The sequence below is a fragment of the Equus asinus genome, chromosome 30, assembly GCF_041296235.1.
Source record: "Equus asinus isolate D_3611 breed Donkey chromosome 30, EquAss-T2T_v2, whole genome shotgun sequence".
Taxonomy (NCBI): domain Eukaryota; kingdom Metazoa; phylum Chordata; class Mammalia; order Perissodactyla; family Equidae; genus Equus; species Equus asinus.
Window position 1 is genome coordinate 4,752,235 of NC_091819.1, and position 19,091 is coordinate 4,771,325.

General features: G+C 33.0%; 1 protein-coding gene across 11 annotated transcripts in view; it reads left to right on the forward strand.

Annotated features, from left to right (window-relative positions):
* Positions 1-19,091, forward strand: part of DENND1B (DENN domain containing 1B) — a 244,500-nt gene that overhangs the window by 109,725 nt on the left and 115,684 nt on the right. For 6 of the 11 annotated variants that reach the window (XM_070501657.1, XM_070501656.1, XM_070501660.1 and 3 more), the window contains exons 5-6: positions 74-146; positions 14,844-14,913. In XM_070501657.1, the coding sequence (XP_070357758.1) occupies positions 74-146; positions 14,844-14,913 (143 nt within the window). Of the gene's footprint in view, positions 1-26; positions 147-14,843; positions 14,914-19,091 lie in introns of all 11 variants that reach the window. The other 5 variants (XM_070501653.1, XM_044762634.2, XM_044762641.2 and 2 more) reach the window with 1 other exon arrangement.

The window sequence follows — 19,091 nt, forward strand, 5'->3', positions numbered from 1 at the left end:
TGTTTGATGATATTGCTGTATTGTAGAGTGTCTCAAAATCAAGTTGGACAGCACTTTACCTTTGTCCTGACAGACATTGAGAGTAAGCAGAGGTTTGGATTTTGCAGACTCACATCAGGAGGCAAAATTTGCTTATGCATCCTTAGGTGAGTATTTGTAGTAAAACAGAATAAACTAGATGCACAATAGATTAACTCTGTCTTTCTTTTGTGCTTTGTTTTGCTTTGAACTTTAAAAAATAATTTTTTTCCTATTTGTTTTCTCTAAAGCCAAGTAAGTTGAAAAATAATTTTATTTACTGTCTTTACATGGCATCAGTTAGGTTTAAAGATTTCCCAGAAACAGCAGAATTTTTCTTGAAAGAATTGGCTCTTTTAAAGATTAGTTTTTTGTGGTTTATTTTTGAAAAATTAGATATTAAAATATGAATTCAAATAATATGTTTCACATATTAAGTAGGATGCAAAAAAATTCAATTAAATTAGTACATGCTCTTTTCTATCACTAATGCAGAATTTGGATTTTTGAAAGTAAATTGCTGCTTTAAGGCAAAGGTTCAATCTGGCGATTTTAGGCAGAAGTGTTTAGAGGTGTTTTATTTGGCCACATGGTGTTTTAAAAATTTAGAAGATGTTTCTAATTTTATGAATTTTAGTGAAATTTTGCATAAAATTCATGTTTCTGACTCCTTTTGCTAGATGGGAATATTTGCTAATTCCGGTCCTCCACTCCACAGTAGCAGCAGTAAACTGGAACTGAGCCACAGTTCTTCAGTTGTGTCATGAGTTTACTAGTTTGCCACAAGTCCTCCCTGTCCACTTCAATTGCTTATGTTATCTGCCTTGATGCAATAGATGCTTAGGAGTGTGTCTCCTGTCTGTAGACATAGGATTTGCATTGCTGGCTGTTGAGAAGGAAGGGTCCTAAAGGTTAGCTTTGCTTTAATATGTCCTGATGAATCAGAAATCCAGATGCACTCTATAAAAATAGGACTCTATACTGCGATTATAATGTAGGTATTGGTCAAGCTAGGTTCTATAGAAATGTTTATAAGAAGAGAAATAATGTTTAATTTAATAATTAAAATATCGCAAAGAAAACTTAGGTATAAAATTGATGTCTACTCCATTCATTTGCTGTTTGGCTACATTCATACCATTCTTTGAGGGTTAGGTTATAAATTTACTTGGAACATTTGTTAGGCTTGGAGAATTTTCTAAATCTTTATTCAAAAGTAAATGCTTAATTGCTTTATAAGTAATAGAATGTAGATGCGCCTCCACTCTTTCTTTAGACACAACTTTTTCATCTGGATAACAGTTGATTTAAAACTTATGTTTATCCAGACGACTGTTATGCTTCAAGCTGTGGGTTGATTCTTCTGATTTGAGTCCAGTCGGTTGGGCAGTAGGGTGGAGTGACCATGCGGAAAATGGCTGGGGAGGGCTCCTTGCATCGCTGTGTTTCATGCTGAAAGTTCAAAAGCTGCGGTTTAAAGGGAGTAGAACCTTATGACTCTGCCCAAGACACGTTTGCTCCAATAGAAAGACCAAAGCTGTATGTGCTTCCTAATTTCCCTGAGTTTTTAAGTCTTTTCATTAAAAGAAGCACATTTATGGAAAAGTTTCAAGAATAGTATAGTGAACTCTTGTATACACATCATCAAATTCAGAATTGTTAACATGCTTCTCTCTCTCTCTCTCTGCTCTCCTCCCCCTCAGTGTTCACACACATATGTACAAATTCTCTTTTTCTCTCTCTCTCTCTTATTGTGGTGGTGTTTTTGCTGACCCATTTGAAAGTATGGTGTGGGCATCATTTTTCTGTAATGTTTTACAGCATACCACAGTGCCTCCAAAATGAGTTCCTGATACTCATAATTAAAGTCTGAACCTTTCTCTTTGTTTTTAACTCTTAAAATATTTTGAATACACTGAACCTGTTAATAATTAGCAAATAGTTATTAAATGTTCACAATAGTCCCTATAAACATGCTTATAAAATAAACATTTTTAGAAATTTGAAATTTAGGAAAGCCATCATTACTTTAAAATATTTGCATAAAATCTATAGCTATTTGTTAAATGACTGAAAGATTAGTATAGTGTCTGTGTCTCCTGGCCAGTTGTCGTTAATTTGTAGGAAACAAATTCTAAAGCAGTTACAATAATCAAGTTATTTTTTTCTGTGGTTCTCAAACTTGTATATGTGGAAGAACACCTGAATGTTACAGTACTCTTTGAATTAGGAAGAGTTTTACCTGCAGAAAATATGCTTATATTATATAAATGTAATAAAAAACAGAGGTAACATCATGTATGCCAGTAAAGAAAACGTTTCACAATAAGCATTATTGGTTATTTTATCTTTTTTCTAAAAAAATTGCTCCTTTTACATTTGGAGTGATAAAACTCTAAATATATTAGAAGAAAAGATTATGATTTTTAAAAGTTACTGTTGCTGTGAGAGCTTTTATATGCCTAACATTTGAGTCCTGAAGCCAAAAAGATTGGAATCTTTGACTCTATAATGATGAAAACTTTTTGTTTGTGACAAATATAATAAGAAAATTTAAAATACCAAGAATAAACAGGTAGGAATATATTTACAACCACTGTAACAGAGAGTTAATAGCCACAATACTTAATAAGCACCAAGTTAATAACAGAAAGAAAAATAACCCAATAGAAACATTAGTAAAAGGTCTGAATAACATTCATAGAGGAAATGTGTATAGCATGTACACCTGTGAATGATGCTCGGTGGCTTTACTAAAGCTAAAAGAAATGAACATATTTAAGATTGGCAGAAGTTAAAATTTTTTTTGAAAAATAAGCATTAGGGGAAACACACTTGATGTGCTATTTGTAGGACTATAAAATCACATAAACGTTTGAAGGGAAATTTAGTAATATCAGAATTCTAAAATCTCGTACGCCTTGATTCAATTAATTCCAGTTCTAGGAATTTAAGTCTCAGAAATATTCCCAATGGTGAGCAGTAAAGTGTGAACAAAGTTATTTATTATAATATGGTTTATAATAGCAAAAAAATTGGACATAAATGTCCCTTAGTAGGAATTGAATAGGTTTATTATGGTACATTCCCCAAACCCCCCTTTCTGGGCCCACTCCCTGCCAGACTGTTGTCTGTTTTGTTCACTGATGTATTGTATTCCCAGTGCCTACAGTAATGCCTGGCACATAATGAACTCTTAATAGATACTTGTTGAATAAATACATTAATAATGAATGACTAATACCATAGAATATTATTTAGCTATTAGGAAAAATTATACACACATACAGGTTCTGACTTGGAGAAATGGTTATGATATATTCTGAAATCATGAAACATTTCAGAATAATATTTTGTAGTATGTTCTTTTGTTTGTGAAGAAGTTATATGTTTGTACAAATGTATTTTAAGAATGTATATTTTTAAGTAGTTAATAGTGACAAAAATTTATATATTAACATATGATTGCATATACTTACAAAAAGTCTAGAAGGATAGACCTCTAATTTTTTTACTTTATACACTTCAGCATCCATCCATGTTTTGCAATGAGTAAAGTCATTTCAATCAGTTTTTCTTTGCTCTAAAATTCCGAGATGTTAGAACTATAAATAGCATATTGAAAATTAGAATTTAACCAGATCGTCTTTTGTCAGGTAAAATATCTAGTGTGTTTGCAGGATAGGAAATCATCTCACTGGGATGTTTTAGTGTACGCACTCCAAAGGCAGTGCTGATCATTGTGGTACAGCAGAACTAAGATGGCCCGGGACAGTTGCATTCTGTGCCCTTGAAATTTGGAATCACTGTGAAAGAATGACCCTTGGAAGAGAAAAAGTATTGCTTGTGGGATGATCCTCCCATCACCATCTTGAAGCAAGATATTAGTGTTTTGCTGTACTTTCAACACAAAATGTTCAACATTGTGGAAATGCTTTGTGAGGTGGGAGGAGAAATACTACCACACCTACAATTTATTTCCTATTATTTTTCTCTTCCAGCAACACTCATTTAATTTTATTGTATCCTTAAAGTGTAGTTGAAGGAAGTTTGTTTAGTTTCAATATAAAATCAAGACTTAGACTCTGACTAGTAATTTTTTGAGGGCGGTGGGGAAGGAAGGTAGATTTATCTAAGGAACTATTCATAGAAGTGGTTGGGGCAATCAGGTCTCTTCATTTAAAGGTCAGTTTTTTGTCTTTTTGGATAGCATACTGTACTGATCTGGGGGTTCTATGAGAGAGATCACCTGTGCTGGTCTTCAGAGTATTTACTGGTGGCTGATCAAAGCTGTAGAGTAATGTTTGCATTCAGTTTTGTGGGACTGTCCTGGTCTTAGAATTCAGCCTTAATTCTAAGTCATAAATTCTAATGCTCTTTGAATTTAGCCTTAATAATTAGGGCTCAAATTTATTGAAAAAAATGACAATTGTATAAGAAACACACAGAAATATATCTTTAACCATGTTTTTCTGATAAAAAAATATATTTTACTATAGAAAATTTGAAAAATCCAGAGAAGTTAAAAAAAGACAATAAAGGTGCTTATATATGCAACACACCCGTTACTTAAATCTTGGTATCTTATTTTGATCTTACTTCCATAAGATACATTTACAAGTCTTTCTGTTAGATAGCAAACTAAATAAGTAACTCTAATCTTTATTTGCGATTTGTAAAATGAATGAATGTGTATAAAGCAGTTTATAAATTGGAAAAGCTGCTATGGCTTTTTCATGTTATCCTCCATAAGTGCTGGGAATTTTTGCACGTGCTGAATCTGACAGTTGGTCATTTCACTTATTTCTTTCTTTAAAAGTTGAGATTTACCACACAGATGATTTCTTCTCTGATTATCGTTTTTAAAATTAGTTACTTATATTTTTACCTGGAATATATTATGACTTTAGAATATGAAAAACTTTAATACCTTGTCCTTGAAGCTGTCTTTTGTGCAAACTAGTTCATTTATATTGAAACATACTACATTTTTAAGTATTCTGTTATAAGATAATACTGGATTGATTATTCAGGGGTCATTCTTAGTATCAAATGATTTAAAATTCTTATATTGAAATTAATATTTCTCTTGTCTTTATGATATCCTGTTAAACACTTGATAGAAAAAAATTTCATGATCAAGTAAATATATCTGCACCAAAAATCTTTTTATTTATGTTATCTTCTAACATTTGAATTTGTGTTTTAGTGACTTAATTTTAAAAGAATAATATTTATATGTCTCGAGTTTTTATTGATATTGAACAGTTTAAAATATTTTACGTCCTTAAAGAGTAGTCATAACGAAAATGAAATACATTTGAGGATGTTTAAGATTTTTAAATATACAGTAAAATTAACTACAAATTGGTAATACATTTTCATTAGGAAAGCAAAAGATAACTCTGTTGGATTTCTTGAATAGCAGAGATTTTTAGGTTAGAGGCAACAATGATAATACTAATAAAAACGATAAATTAACAGCAACTTTGTTTAGTGTTCGTTTACCAGAAGCCAAGCACTCTGAGTGATTTATATACTTTATTAATAAAAACTACTCTATTCCTTAGAGTTCTGAGCTCAAAAATTTGCACATAATACTTTAAAGCTACTTTTCTCCATTCCTGGATGATGCTTTTATAAGACTTGAAAGTAATTTAGATTTACCTTAGAGTTCTAAGCTGGAGAATTTGCACACAATGCTATAAAAGCCATGTGTTCTTTTTCTCCTGGATTTATGCTCTTAGAAGATTTAAAAGTTAAGTATATTTGATTTCTGTTTGTTTTGTTCACTTTTTAGAAGAAATATTAGAACTTAGGTTTATTTAATATAAAAGTTATTTAATTTTGAATTTTCAGCCACTGCCAGATGCTTTAGCTCTTTCTATGACACATCTATCCTAGTTTCACAAGATTTCAAAAATATCCTGAGATATTACTAATTTAAATCTTGCCATTGTTCGTATTTAGAATTGCTTTCAAATGCTAGCACAAATGCAAAAAGTAACTTTTTTCCTAATTTGATTAACATAATTTTACAACTATAAAATTGTCTCCAAGGGTTCAAAATGAAATTCACTAATAAGGAAGACAGATTGATGTGTAGGGCCTTTGTAGTCGTTCCCCCCCCACCCCCCACCTTAATTCATACCAAACTGGAAGCTTTCACACTCTTCCTTTGGGCAAATCTCTTAGAAGCAGAATGTTTCAATTTTACACATTTTGTGTCAATTTTCCAGACAGAAAAACAGCCTCTAGACATTAGACGTTTTTCTACGGAAAGGCAGTTTCCTTAGTTTTATTTGATTACTATAAGTTAGGTTCCTGCTGATCACTTAGACTATTAGTGGTTACCTGACTATTTGACAAAAAACATTTCCTTTCCTTTATTTAACCTTTGACTTTTGAATGTAAAAGTTTTATCAGCTCTATAGTGGAAGCACAATTGTGGGGGAAGTCTTCTTACTGCCACAAATGGACTCATGACTTTATGTATACATCTGCCTTTTTGCCTTATGTCTTCACAAAGAATTAAGGAAATAATTTTATAGGTAAACTTTGAAGAATCTCCTGCTTTTGTTTTAAACTAATTGGTCCTAATATATTTGTTTCACATTTGTATATGTTTACAAGAGTATGAGAGTCACAGTTATTCTTTGTTAAAGAAATAACATTTCAGTTTTATGTAATTCAAGTAAAATGTCTTATTTAGCCATTATAATAAGTTAAATACATCTTTTAAACTTTCTAGAATTTTTGTGGTTGGTTGTAACAAAACAGATTTTGACTGTCTTTGGGACTGTAAAATTTAGTGAAAAAAGATTTTAACTTATTGGTAGCCAGTTTAAGAGCTTATACGTTAGTTAAAAATTAATTGCTTTGAAAATATATTATGTGAAAATTATCTAAGAAACCACAAAAATAAAAACATGAGAATAACATTTCTTTTGTGGGCAAGGTAAGCTTATGTAATTTATAAGATTTATTGTATATGTGTTGTTTTTGCCACACATTTTGTCTTTAAAGTTTACAATAGAATCTTGTTAAAACTTTTGAATTATTGACTTCTTTGTGTACCCTGGACCATTTTCTTGTCATACAAAAAAGTGAGCAGGCTTCCTGTGAAGTAGTTGTTCCATGTCAGGGGTTGTGAATTTACTTACCTGTGCAACAGGTAGGGGACTCAAACGAGATAAGCAGGTTAAGTGTGTGACAATAGGAAGTTGTGGTGAGCATGGTGCTCCAAATAGCATATGCCCCATCTGAAGACAGAAGCCATTACACAGCTGTAGGTACTTGTTGCAAAATGAAAAATAAGTGACCGGTAGTACCAGTTCTTTTGATTTTTAAGAGGAACAAGAAATCTAGATTTTTAATTAGATTTTTAATTGAATTAGTCAGATATAGAAGTTGGCAACTTGTTCAGTTAAACCACAATGGTGCATTGACCGAGCAAAATATGCTCATAGGCTAGAGTTGGTCTGCAAGTAGCTAGTTTGCACCCTCTGCTCCAGATGCTGCTGTTTTTTTTGCAACAGTAAATGTTCCTACTTCCTTGACGTTTCTAGGAGCACGACTGGATTACAGGGTAGTTCCACTTTGATATGTGATGTTTTTAGTAAAAAACATAATAATATGCACTCTTAAAAAGGGGCTAATTATCACCAAGAACCAGTACGTGTGCACAAAGAGCACATTGTGTGTAACTGCAGTTCTTTATGGTGATAGTACTTACTGGTGTATCAGGCAGAGCTGTTGTAGAAATTTCAGAGTCTGTTCTGCTATCAATCATGAACAAATTATATGTAGAGGAAAATATTGGCTAGACAATAGATAATGCAGTTATGAGTCTTCTCATTGGTTAAAATATCACACTTACATTGCTGAGAAGTAGATTTATGTTATTTTGGGAGGGGTCTTGTACTATAGTGCAGGCCATGTCCTTTTCAAAATTTTTATCCACAGTGGTGAACATAGAAGCAGTATTAAAATCGCAATTAGAAGGAATTACCAATATGTTAGATGAAAGAATCAACTTAAACAGATCTTTATCTGCTGAGAAATTTGCCCACATGAACAAAGTATAATTTAAAAGGCATGAAGATAATGCTCTGAACATTAGTTAAACAAATTTTGGAAGGTAGAATTTGCTTTAGTGGATAAAAATTATTAGTAGACTGATTAAGATTAAACCAAAATGAATTTTGTCACAGTTTATCTAGCCACCTGAAAATGTCTGATCATTGGACATGTTTATTCAAAGGCTGGCTATTATAGAAATAAATCCCTGCATTTTCTGATGGACTGTCTGTGGTGGACCCCTGAGCATCTATTGCTCAGTCAGGTTGATCAGAGTTCTAATCCCAGGCTTGCCATTTGGTAACTTTGTGACCCTGGATAAATTACTTTAGCTTAGTTTAGTCAAATATACATCATAGCATTTTTATAAGAATTAAATGAGATAACACATATAAAGTACCTAGCATATTTTCATAGATATAGTTAGTGTTTAAGAAATTTTATTCCGCTGTACTTCCAATTATTTTAACGTAGTCTCTGATTCTTAGATTCTACTCTTTTCTCTCTGGATGGGCATAGAATGACCTAGTAAGTCATACTGCCCAGATAGAAATAACCAGGCACGATGGGGCCTTCAAGATGACTATGAGAAATATCCAATAAGTGTAAACATTGATATAATTGTTTTTTTAGAAAATAGTGTTAGTCTGATTTATAGCTGAAGTCATATTAGAGGAGGTCGTAAAACATCAAGTGTCTTGCAGTGCTTTAACCATAATAGAGCTGAGTGTTGAATTTGATACTAGGAGGATGAACATGAGCACAAAATCCAGCACACCCTGTATCAAGAACAAACATAGCCTGGTACCAGGATGAAATTCAGTAAAATTTAGTATTCTTGGAGATTATAAAAAATAGTAATAATTATATAGATTATTTGTTTTTGAAAATGAAACAAATTGCATTAATAAATAATTGATTAATGTTTAGGTTTCTTTTCAAAATTTAACAGTTTTTATTTGTGCTAGGTATTTATTATATTTTTTATTTTTATAGCAAACCAGGAAAGAAGAGTTAAGTTTCAATAAGGTTTCACATTATTTGTGTAAAGTGAAAATGGCAATGTATGAATTAACATTGGTAGACGTGCAACCAACTAAAATCAATAAACTTTGCTGTATCTAAAGATTCTTGAGACCAGGATAGAAACAGACCAGCATGTTCCTTGAAATAGATTAGATCTCATCTATGTGAACATGTAGATAGGAACTATACCACACATAGAAATTTTCTTGAAATAGCAGTTTCTTTAGTTGAAATGTGAACATGAAATGACTACAAATGAAAGAAATTGCCCTCTATCCAAGGAACTGTAGTGTCTCTTGGTAGAAGGACATTCCCTAAGAAAATTATTTTGTTGAGTTATAATGAGTATAGAAAATATAATGTAGTAATTTACATCATGTTGAGTTGATAATTTAAAAACAGTATTAGTAATTTTTAAAGGTTTTTTTTGTAAGTGAAAGATATAACAGAATAGCCATCTAAGTACTAGAGTTTAAAGAGTTGAATAATTTAAACTTGAAAATTGAGATTACCAATATTAGTTTCTGATTTTCAGATTTCCCAAAAGCTGTCAAAGATTTGTCACATACTACCCGAATTTTTCCAGGCTCCCACACAAAGTTGTCAACATGCTTGTAAACACCCTGCCGACATCTCCCTCCCATTATCTTCATGTCTGTTTCAGTCTAGGTTGCTTACGTTGAAGGCCTTTGTACAATTTATTCTTAGACTTATTCCTCCTTTTGGCTTCACTCCCTCATTTTGTTGAAGCCGTCCTTTAGTACTTTCCCCACAATAGTGTGGAATAATAGTAAATTGAGGAATAGTAAATTTTTGAGTCCTAGCAGGACAGAAAATGCTTTTAGTTTATCCCCATACTTGATTTTTTAAAATTCTTTTTTTATTGCAGTAACAGTGGTTTGTAATATTATGTAAATTTCAGGTGTATGTCATTATATATTTCGATTTCTGTGTAGATTACAACATGTTCACCACCCAAAGACCAATTACAATCCATCACCACACAAATGTGCCTAATCACCCATTTTGCCCTTCTCCCTCCCCTCTTCTGCCCTGGTAACCCCAGTCCAATCTCTGTTTCTGTGTATGTGTTTGTCGTTGTTTTTATCTTCTACTTATGCGTGAGATTATATGGTATTTGACTTTCTCCTTCTGACTTATTTCACTCAGCATAATACCCTCAAGGTCCATCCATGTTGTCACAAATGTCCAGATTTCATTGTTTTTTATGACTGAGTAATACTCCATTGTGTATATATACCACATCTTCTTTATCCATTCGTCCCTTGATGGGCACCTAGGTTATTTCCAAGTCTTGGGCTATTGTGAATAATGCTGCAATGAAAATAGGGGTGCATATATCTTTATGCATTCATGTTTATATGTTCTTTGGATAAATACCCAGTAGTGGAATAGCTGGATCATATGGTATTTCTGTTTTTAATTTTTTGAGGAGTCTCCATACTGTTTTCCGTAGTGGCTGCACCAGTTTGCACTGCTGCCAGCAGTTTATGAGGGTTCCCTTCTCTCCACATCCTCCCAACACTTTTTTCCTGTCTTGTTAATTATTGCCATTCTGATGGGAGTGAGATGATAATCTTGTAGTTTTGATTTGCATTTCCCTGATAGTGATGTTCAACATCTTTTTGTGTGCCTGTTGGCCATTTGTATATCTCCTTTGCAATAATGTCTGTTCAGATCTTTAGCCCATTTTTTAATTGAGTTGTTAGTGTTTTTCTTTTTTTGAGGAAGATTAGCCCTGAGCTAACATCTGCCTCCAATCCTCCTCTTTTCACTGAGGAAGACTGGCCTTGAGCTAACATCCATGCCCATCTTCCTCTGCTTTCTATGTGGGATGCCTACCACAGCATGGCTTGCCAAGCGGTGCCATGTCTGTACCTGTGATCCAAACCAGTGAACCCCAGGCTGCCGAAGTGGAACGTGCAAACTTTTTGTTTCTTGTTTTTTAAAGGTTGGCACCTGAGCTAACAACTGTTCCCAATCTTTTTTTTTTTTTTTTTTATTCTGCTTTATGTCCCCAAATCCCCCTGGTACACAGTTGCATATCTTAGTTGCAGGTCCTTCTAAGTTGTGGCATGTGGGATGCCGCCTCATCGTGGCCTGACAAGTGGTGCCACGTCCGCACCCAGCATCCCAACCAGTGAAACCCTGGGCTGATGCAACAGAACATGCGAACTTAACCACTCGGCCACGGGGCTGGCCCCCAAATGTGCAAACTTTACCACTGCACCACCGGGCCGGGCCCAGAGTTGTTAGTTTTTTTGTTATTGAGATGTATGAGTTCTTTATGTGTTTTTGATATTACAGATGTATGGTTTGCCGATATCTTCTCCCAGTTGTTAGGTTGTCTTTTCATTTTGTTGAGGGTTTCCTTTGCTGTACAGAGGCTTTTTAGTTTGATGTCCAATTTGCTTATTTTTTTCTATTATTTCCCTTGCTCACTCAGACGTGGTACTTGAAAATATGCTGCTAAGACTGATGTCGAAGAGTGTACTACCTATGTTTTCTTTTAGAAGTTTAATGGTTCCAGGTCTTACATTCAAGTCTTTAATCCATTTCGAGTATTGGAAGTCTTAAAGCAATCAGACAAGAAAAAGAAATAAAAGCCATCCAAATTAGAAAGGAAGAAATGAAGCTGTCACTATTTGCAGATGAAATGATATTATATGTAGAAAACCCTAAAGAATCCACTACAAAACTTTTAGAAATAATAAATAAATACAGTCAAGTTGTGGGATACAGAATCAACGTACCAAAATCAGTTGCATTTCTGTACACTAACAACAGAGTAACAGAAAATAAATTAAGAATACAGTCCCATTTACAATTGCACCAAAAAGAATAAAATATCTAGGAATAAACTTAACCAAAGAGGTGAAAGATCTGTACACTGAAAACTATAAAACATTGTTGAAAGAAATTGAAGAAGACACAAAGAAATGGAAAGATATTCCATGCTCTTGGATTGGAAGAATTAACATAGTTCAAATGTCCATACTTCCTAAAGCAATCTACAGATTCAATGCAATCCCTATCAACAAAGAATCCTAAAATTTATATGGAACAGCAAAAGACCCCGAATAGCCAAAAGAATCCTGAGAAAGAAAGAACAAAGCTGGAGGTATCACACTCCCTGATTTCAAAATATACTACTAAGCTATAGTAATCAAAACAACATGGTACTGGCACAAAAACAGACACACAGATTGATGGAACAGAATTGAGAGCCCAGAAATAAATCCCACACATCTATGGACAGCTAATTTTGACAGGGGAGCCAAGAACATACAATGGAGAAAAGAAAGTCTCTTCAATAAATAGTGTTGGGAAAACTGGACAGCCACATGCAAAAGAATGAAACTAGACTACCATCTTACACCATACACAAAAATTAACCCACACTTGATGAATAGCTTCTCTGGACAAAGAATTCTAGGTTGCAGAGGATTTAACCTCTGCATTTTGCGAGCACTGTAGCTTGCTAGGATTTCTGTTGTGAGGCTCAGTGACATTACGAATTTGAATCCTTTGTAATGTTACTTGTTTCATCTCTGTGGAAATTCTTAGGTGCTTTCCTAGCCCCTGTTCTGGAATTTCACTGTGGTACTCTGTTTTGGCTCATTTATTTTACATTTCACCTAGTAGCACTTTCAATGTGGAGTCTCATGTCTAAAGTTCTGGGAATTTTTCCAGTAATTTTTAAAAAGTAATTTTTATTCCTTGTTTCCCTGTTTTCTTTTTTTTTGGAACTACTGTTAGTCAGCTACATGATTGTCGAGATTTATGCCCTGATATTTTAATATTTGCTCTCTCATTATCCCTCAGTTTGTCTCTGTATGCTAGTGCCTACGAGATATTCTTGATTTAGTTTCTGACCTTTCTATGGATTTTAATTTTTTCAGCTTTTATGTTTTGAATTTCTAAGAGCTCTTTCTTGTTCTCTAAAAATCCTTTACTCCCTTCTTTCTTCTTTTTTAGATCTCTTTTTGTAGTAGCATCCTGTTCTTTACTCAGCTCCGGAGGATATTAATAACAATCTTCTGAAGTTCTCATCTGCTGTTTGTATTGTCTGGGTTTACTTGAGGTTCCTGTATTTATGTTTGTAGTGATGTGTGTATTTCCTCAAGTATCTGGGGGTTGGACTGTTGATTTATATTTAAGATGGAGGCAGTAACCTGAATTAGAAAGTGTTTGTGCAGTTGTGGGTTTTCCTCCAAGACTGAGGGACGTTTGAGGTGTTTTTTTCCTTTGTGAGATTCCCAAGTCAGTATGTGAGGGGCTTGTGGGTAAATCTGTGGGTACCGGTCCTTTTCCTTCTGTTCTCTCTTCTGCTGGGTCAGTTATCAGTCTTCATTTGCTTTCCTTGCATACAGAACCATTCACCTGTGTTGCTCTCTGTTGCCTTTTTCTCTATTTCTTGTCTTCATCAATTTATGCCCTTTTTATTGATTTACTGTCATTTTAGTGGTATTTCCAAAGTCCACAGAGATAAATGCGTGTATTCAATGTGCTGGATTTAACTAGAAGTTGGTAGATAGCATCTCTTATACCATTACTTAGTATTTTTGCTTATCATTTTAAAGAATTCTATAACATTCTGCTGAGTGAAGATACTGTCGTTTATCTAACTGTTCTTCTATGATGACTTTGGGTTACTCCTGATTCAAAAAGCATCATTCATAGTCACTAATAAATCAGACACTATATGAAAAAAAATGCAGATATAATGCTGTTTTTCTAAGCTCTATTCATTGATTTTTCTATTTTGTCTGTTTTATGTATGCCTACTCTTGTCAGTACACAATTATGTAGTAAAAGTATCTCACTGTTTTCTCTTAAAAAGTAGCCTGTTGTAGTAATTCTTTGAAGAAAAATGAGTATCTGTTAATTGATACTTAACTACGCTGGTGTGTTTTGTGATTTAGTATTCTTCTATATGAAAAGCGTACATTTTAATAAAGAATTAAAAACTTTGGATAGATTTTAAATATACTAATACCTCAATTTGTTAATAAGGAGAACAAATTATATTTTGTACAGTTGATTTTTGGATTTGGTACTTTGCTTTCATAAAATTATGTTTGTATCAAGCAAAATGAATCAAAATGAATTTTAAATTAGATTTGTTTTTGATATCTAAAAACTATTGACAATATTTGCAATTTCTAAAATAGACTTTCTGTTATTTGTATTGGTATTTATTTTGAAATTTACCATCTTACTAAAAATGAATTTCTGAAGAATTGATTGATTAAGGTCATAATTCTATGGTATCATATATTCAATTTAGTAATATTTAAAAAGAAATGATTGTCTCTTTGTTTTAAAAGCTTTTTAAAATTAGTTTTTATTTTATTTTATATCTTATTACAGGGGTTAGTTTTTATCCTATGAGTGCTTTTGTTGCGCTCATACCATGCAATAGAATTAATAATTTTCAATTCTGCTGACATAAAATAGAAGTATATAATGAATAACTTTTATAATAGAACTTTGAATTCTGATTATTTGATGAAAACTAATAATAGATAATATGTAAAATTTCACTGTAACAGTAAAGAGAACATGGATATCGTTCTTTCCTGCCCTTTAGGATCAAGCTGTTTGAAGTAATTTAAGTGTAATGTTTATTTTGTCATCTTGTTTCTTGATTCTAAGTGATATATATACATTTTTTAAGTTATTTTTTTTTTCTTCAGTTACCTGCCGTGGTTTGAAGTATATTACAAGCTTCTAAATACTCTGGCAGATTACTTGGCTAAGGAACTGGTAAGCTATGTTTTTTCTCCCCTTTTTTTTTTAATGTGGTAAAATACACAGACTGTAAAATTTATCATTTTAACTATCTTTAAGTGTACAGTTCTGTGTCATTAAGTACATTCATATTGTTCTGCAGCCAACACCATCATCTCTAGAATGCTTTTATCCTTCCAGCTGAAACTCTGCACCCATTAAACAGTAACTTCCTATTTTCCCTCCCCCAAGTCCCTGGCAGCAACCGTTGTACTTTCTGTATGAATTTGACTATGTACCTCTTATAAGTGGAATCAGACAATGTCTCTTCTTCTGCGACTCACTTTATTTCACTTAGTATGTTTTCAGGGGTCATTCATGTTGTAGCACATGTCAGAATTTCCTTCCTTTTTAAGGGTGAATAATATTCCATTGTATGTACACACCACATTTTGTTTATCCATCTTCTGTAGATGAATACTTGGGTTCCTTCCACATTTTGGCTATTGTGAACAATGCTGCTCTGAGCATGGCTGTACAAATATCAGTTTGAGTCCCTGCATTCATTTCTTTTAAGTATATACCCAGAAGTAAAATTCCTGAATAATATGGTAATTCTATGTTTAATTTTTTGAAGAACCGCTATAACATTTTCCATAGTGGTTGCACCATTTTACATTCCCACCAGCAAGGCACAGGGTTCCAGTTTCCCTACATCCTCCCCAACATTTATGTTCTGTTTTTGTTTTGTTTTTATAGAGCCAGCCTAATGAATGTGAAGTGGTATATGATTTTGATTTGCATTTCCCTAATGATTAGTGATTTAGAGCCTTTTCATGTGCTTATTGGTAAATCTTGTTTGGAGAAATATCTGTTGAAGTCCTCTGCCCATTTCTTAATCATATTTTATTTTTGTTGAGTAGTAAGAGTTCTTTATATATTCAGCTATTAATCCCTTATCAGATGTATGATTTGCAAATATTTTCTCCCATTTTGTGGCTTGCCCTTTTACTTTGTTGATTGTGTCCTTTGATGCACAAAAGTTTTTAATTTTGATGAAATCCAATTTATCTATTTTTTCTTTTGGTGCTTGTGCTTTTGGTGTCATGTCAAGAAATAATTTCCAAATCCAATGTTATGAAGCTTTTTCTGTTTTTTTTTCCGAAGAATTTTATAGTTTTAGCTCTTACATTTAGGTCTTTATCTTTTTTTCTTAAAAATAAAACAAAACGAAAACTGTACTTTGCTTTTGAATTAATGAACTTCTCTGGGATGATAATTTGTAACTTTTTCGCCTTAATCATTCTTTGGTGTTTTTAACAAGGACTAATTTACTAAGATATTAGCTGTGCTATTTAATGCAAGCAATTTAATTCAAATGAAAGGTTTTTTTTAAAATCTGTTGTTGCTTTCTGATTTTCAAATTCATGATATATTTTTCATCGTATGGCTATCTGTTTAAATTCCCATTTGATACTCCCTCACTCTTGAGATTGTATTTTTCTTGGTTGTCTTGACAGTGTCTTTTGCTTTCAGCTATATCCTCAGTCTTTCTTTGACCTTTTTCACTTATCTACACCTAAAATTTTGGTGTTCTAATGTTATGTTCTTAGTTTTCTTTTCTCTTCCCTCTATACATTATTTATGGGCATTTCATACACACTCTTAGCTGTTAGTACCAGCATGATTTTATCGTTAAGAATGATCTCTCTGAAACCTGATTACATCATTCCACTGCCTACAATCCTCTTACTAGCTCCCTTTTTTTTTCTTAACAATAAAATCTAAACTTGTGTGCATCCTGTCATATAAGAAGCTTCACGATCTGACTTCCTCATTCATTCCTGGCTAGTCTATTCCCACTTTCCTACATATAGTGTACCATCCAATTATTTTGAGCTACTTAAATTTCCCAGAACATAACTCTACATAGTTGTCTTTCAAGATTATAGGTCAGTCACTTAGGATTACTGGTAGAACACTCATCTTTTAAGATTCAAGATAAATATCTTTAAAAAACAAACCTAAGTTCAGCACAAATAATGCTCCAGATAGTTTTTATTAAACAGAATTTAGATGTATTATTAATAAATGAAGACATTCCTTTTACTCCTCTAGTGAGCCGTCTCCTAATTTGGCAATCAAATTTTATTGTTAGAACATAATATCAAGTTTTTAGTGTTTGTCAAAAGTCCAGGTGTTTCTCAATGTATGTGTGCGTGTGTATGTAAATGTTTCTTTCTCTACACTTGATGTGATTAATTCTGTGAAATATTCATTAGAACGTCATTTTACACTTGAACAATTTTATGTTGAAGCTATATAGTCATTCGTTTTCGTAAGAAAATACCTGGAAGTAAAAGTATTTAATCATTGAAAACTAAAAACCAGAATTCTACTTCATGATAATTTCTCGTTCTTTGTTTTTGTGAGTTACATGTGAAACTAACATTACTTGTATTAGTTGTCTAAAGTTTGAATACTTTTCCTTTAGAGAGTCTTATTGATAAATTAATACTTATGTACCCATTATATTTCGTATTCTCCCAAAGACCTCAGTAATACTGGAATATATAAAAGAAAATACTATGGCCAAATCAATATGATTTTGATTTTCAGAGAAGAGGAAATAAGGGAGACTATATTTGTGTTCTTAATTAGAGAAAAAAATATTATAAGTTCATGGTATTAATTAAATAACCAGAAGTAAATCCATAATTGTAATATTTTTTTTCTTTTCATTTTCACTCCAGTGCCACAGGTTATTTAGATTGCTATTTAGGTTTTACAATTCAGGTTATCCTTACCTGATCAACATCAGGCAAGTACAAAGGATTTTTAAAAGCTAGACTTTTAAAAAATTTATGTAGCCATAGGAATTTTGTATACACAGAGCATCAATATCATCTGGAGTATCCTGTGGTATATTTCATTGTTTAAATGGTTGAGATAAATTCTTTAAAGTCTTTCTTTTTAGGTCATTCTAAAGAGAATTTCAAATAGGCAGTTTTGAGTGCACGCTTTTGTAAGTGTGCACCCAAGATTTAAGCTTGGCACCTGAGCTAGCTAATATGTGTTGCCAATCTTTTTTTTAGCTGCTGCTTCTTCTCCCCAGTGTCTCCCTGGTGCATAGTTGTGTGTTCTAGTTGTAGGTCCTTTGGGTTGTGCTATGCGGGACGCCACCTCAGTGTGGCCTGATGAGCGGTGCCATGTCTGCATCCAGGATCCGAACCAGCGAAACCCTGGGCCACTGGAGTGGAGCTCGAGAACTTTTTTTGTTTTAAAGATTTTATTTTTTTCCTTTTTCTCTCCAAAGCCCCCAGTACATAGTTGTATATTCTTCGTTGTGGGTCCTTCTAGTTGTGGCATGTGGGATGCTGCCTCAGCGTTGTTTGATGAGCAGTGCCATGTCCGCGCCCAGGATTCGAACCAACGAAACACTGAACCACCTGCAGCGGAGCGTGCGAACTTAACCACTTGGCCACGGGGCCGGCCCCGGAGCTCGAGAACTTAACCGCTCAACCATGGGGCTGGCCCCTGAATTGTTCAGTTTTGATAGTCAAGTTATCAGAGAAATTGTGAGAAATCAGGTGTCTCATATCCAAATCTCTTAAAATTATTTCCTTAATTATTTCTCTTTCCTTTGGTTTATTCTCCCAATATAAATATTTTAAGAGAGAATAAAATTAACTATATATATATATAAAGCTACCTTCACATTTTATTACTGGATTTGTATGTGTAATTCAGAAAAGTGAGTGTGCATATCCAGGTACATTATTATTGTACAAATCCTGTAAAATAGATGTGTTATGTATTTTATTTAATCTCATTTATTATGGATCAAGTAGTGACCAGTAGCTGCTTAGAAAAGAAATATTCAGAATAACCTCTATGTTACATCTTAGTACAATGATCTTACTTAAATTGTATCTATTCCTTAAAAATTAAGATTGAGATTTTAAAATTAAAATGGACAACCAAAGCATTCAGTGAACTGATAAAAGGTTGTATTACTATTTTTATTCAATCCCCTTGTTCTTCTTGCATTTAATGATTTAAATGATTTCCTTCTATAGATATCAATGCATTTTATAGTAATTAAATTTTGCAAAATACATATTTATACTGAATGGAAATAATGCTATTATTCTTTCTGGATAAAGAGATTTGAATATCTTTTCCGTATTTCTTAGATTTAAATATTGCATCTT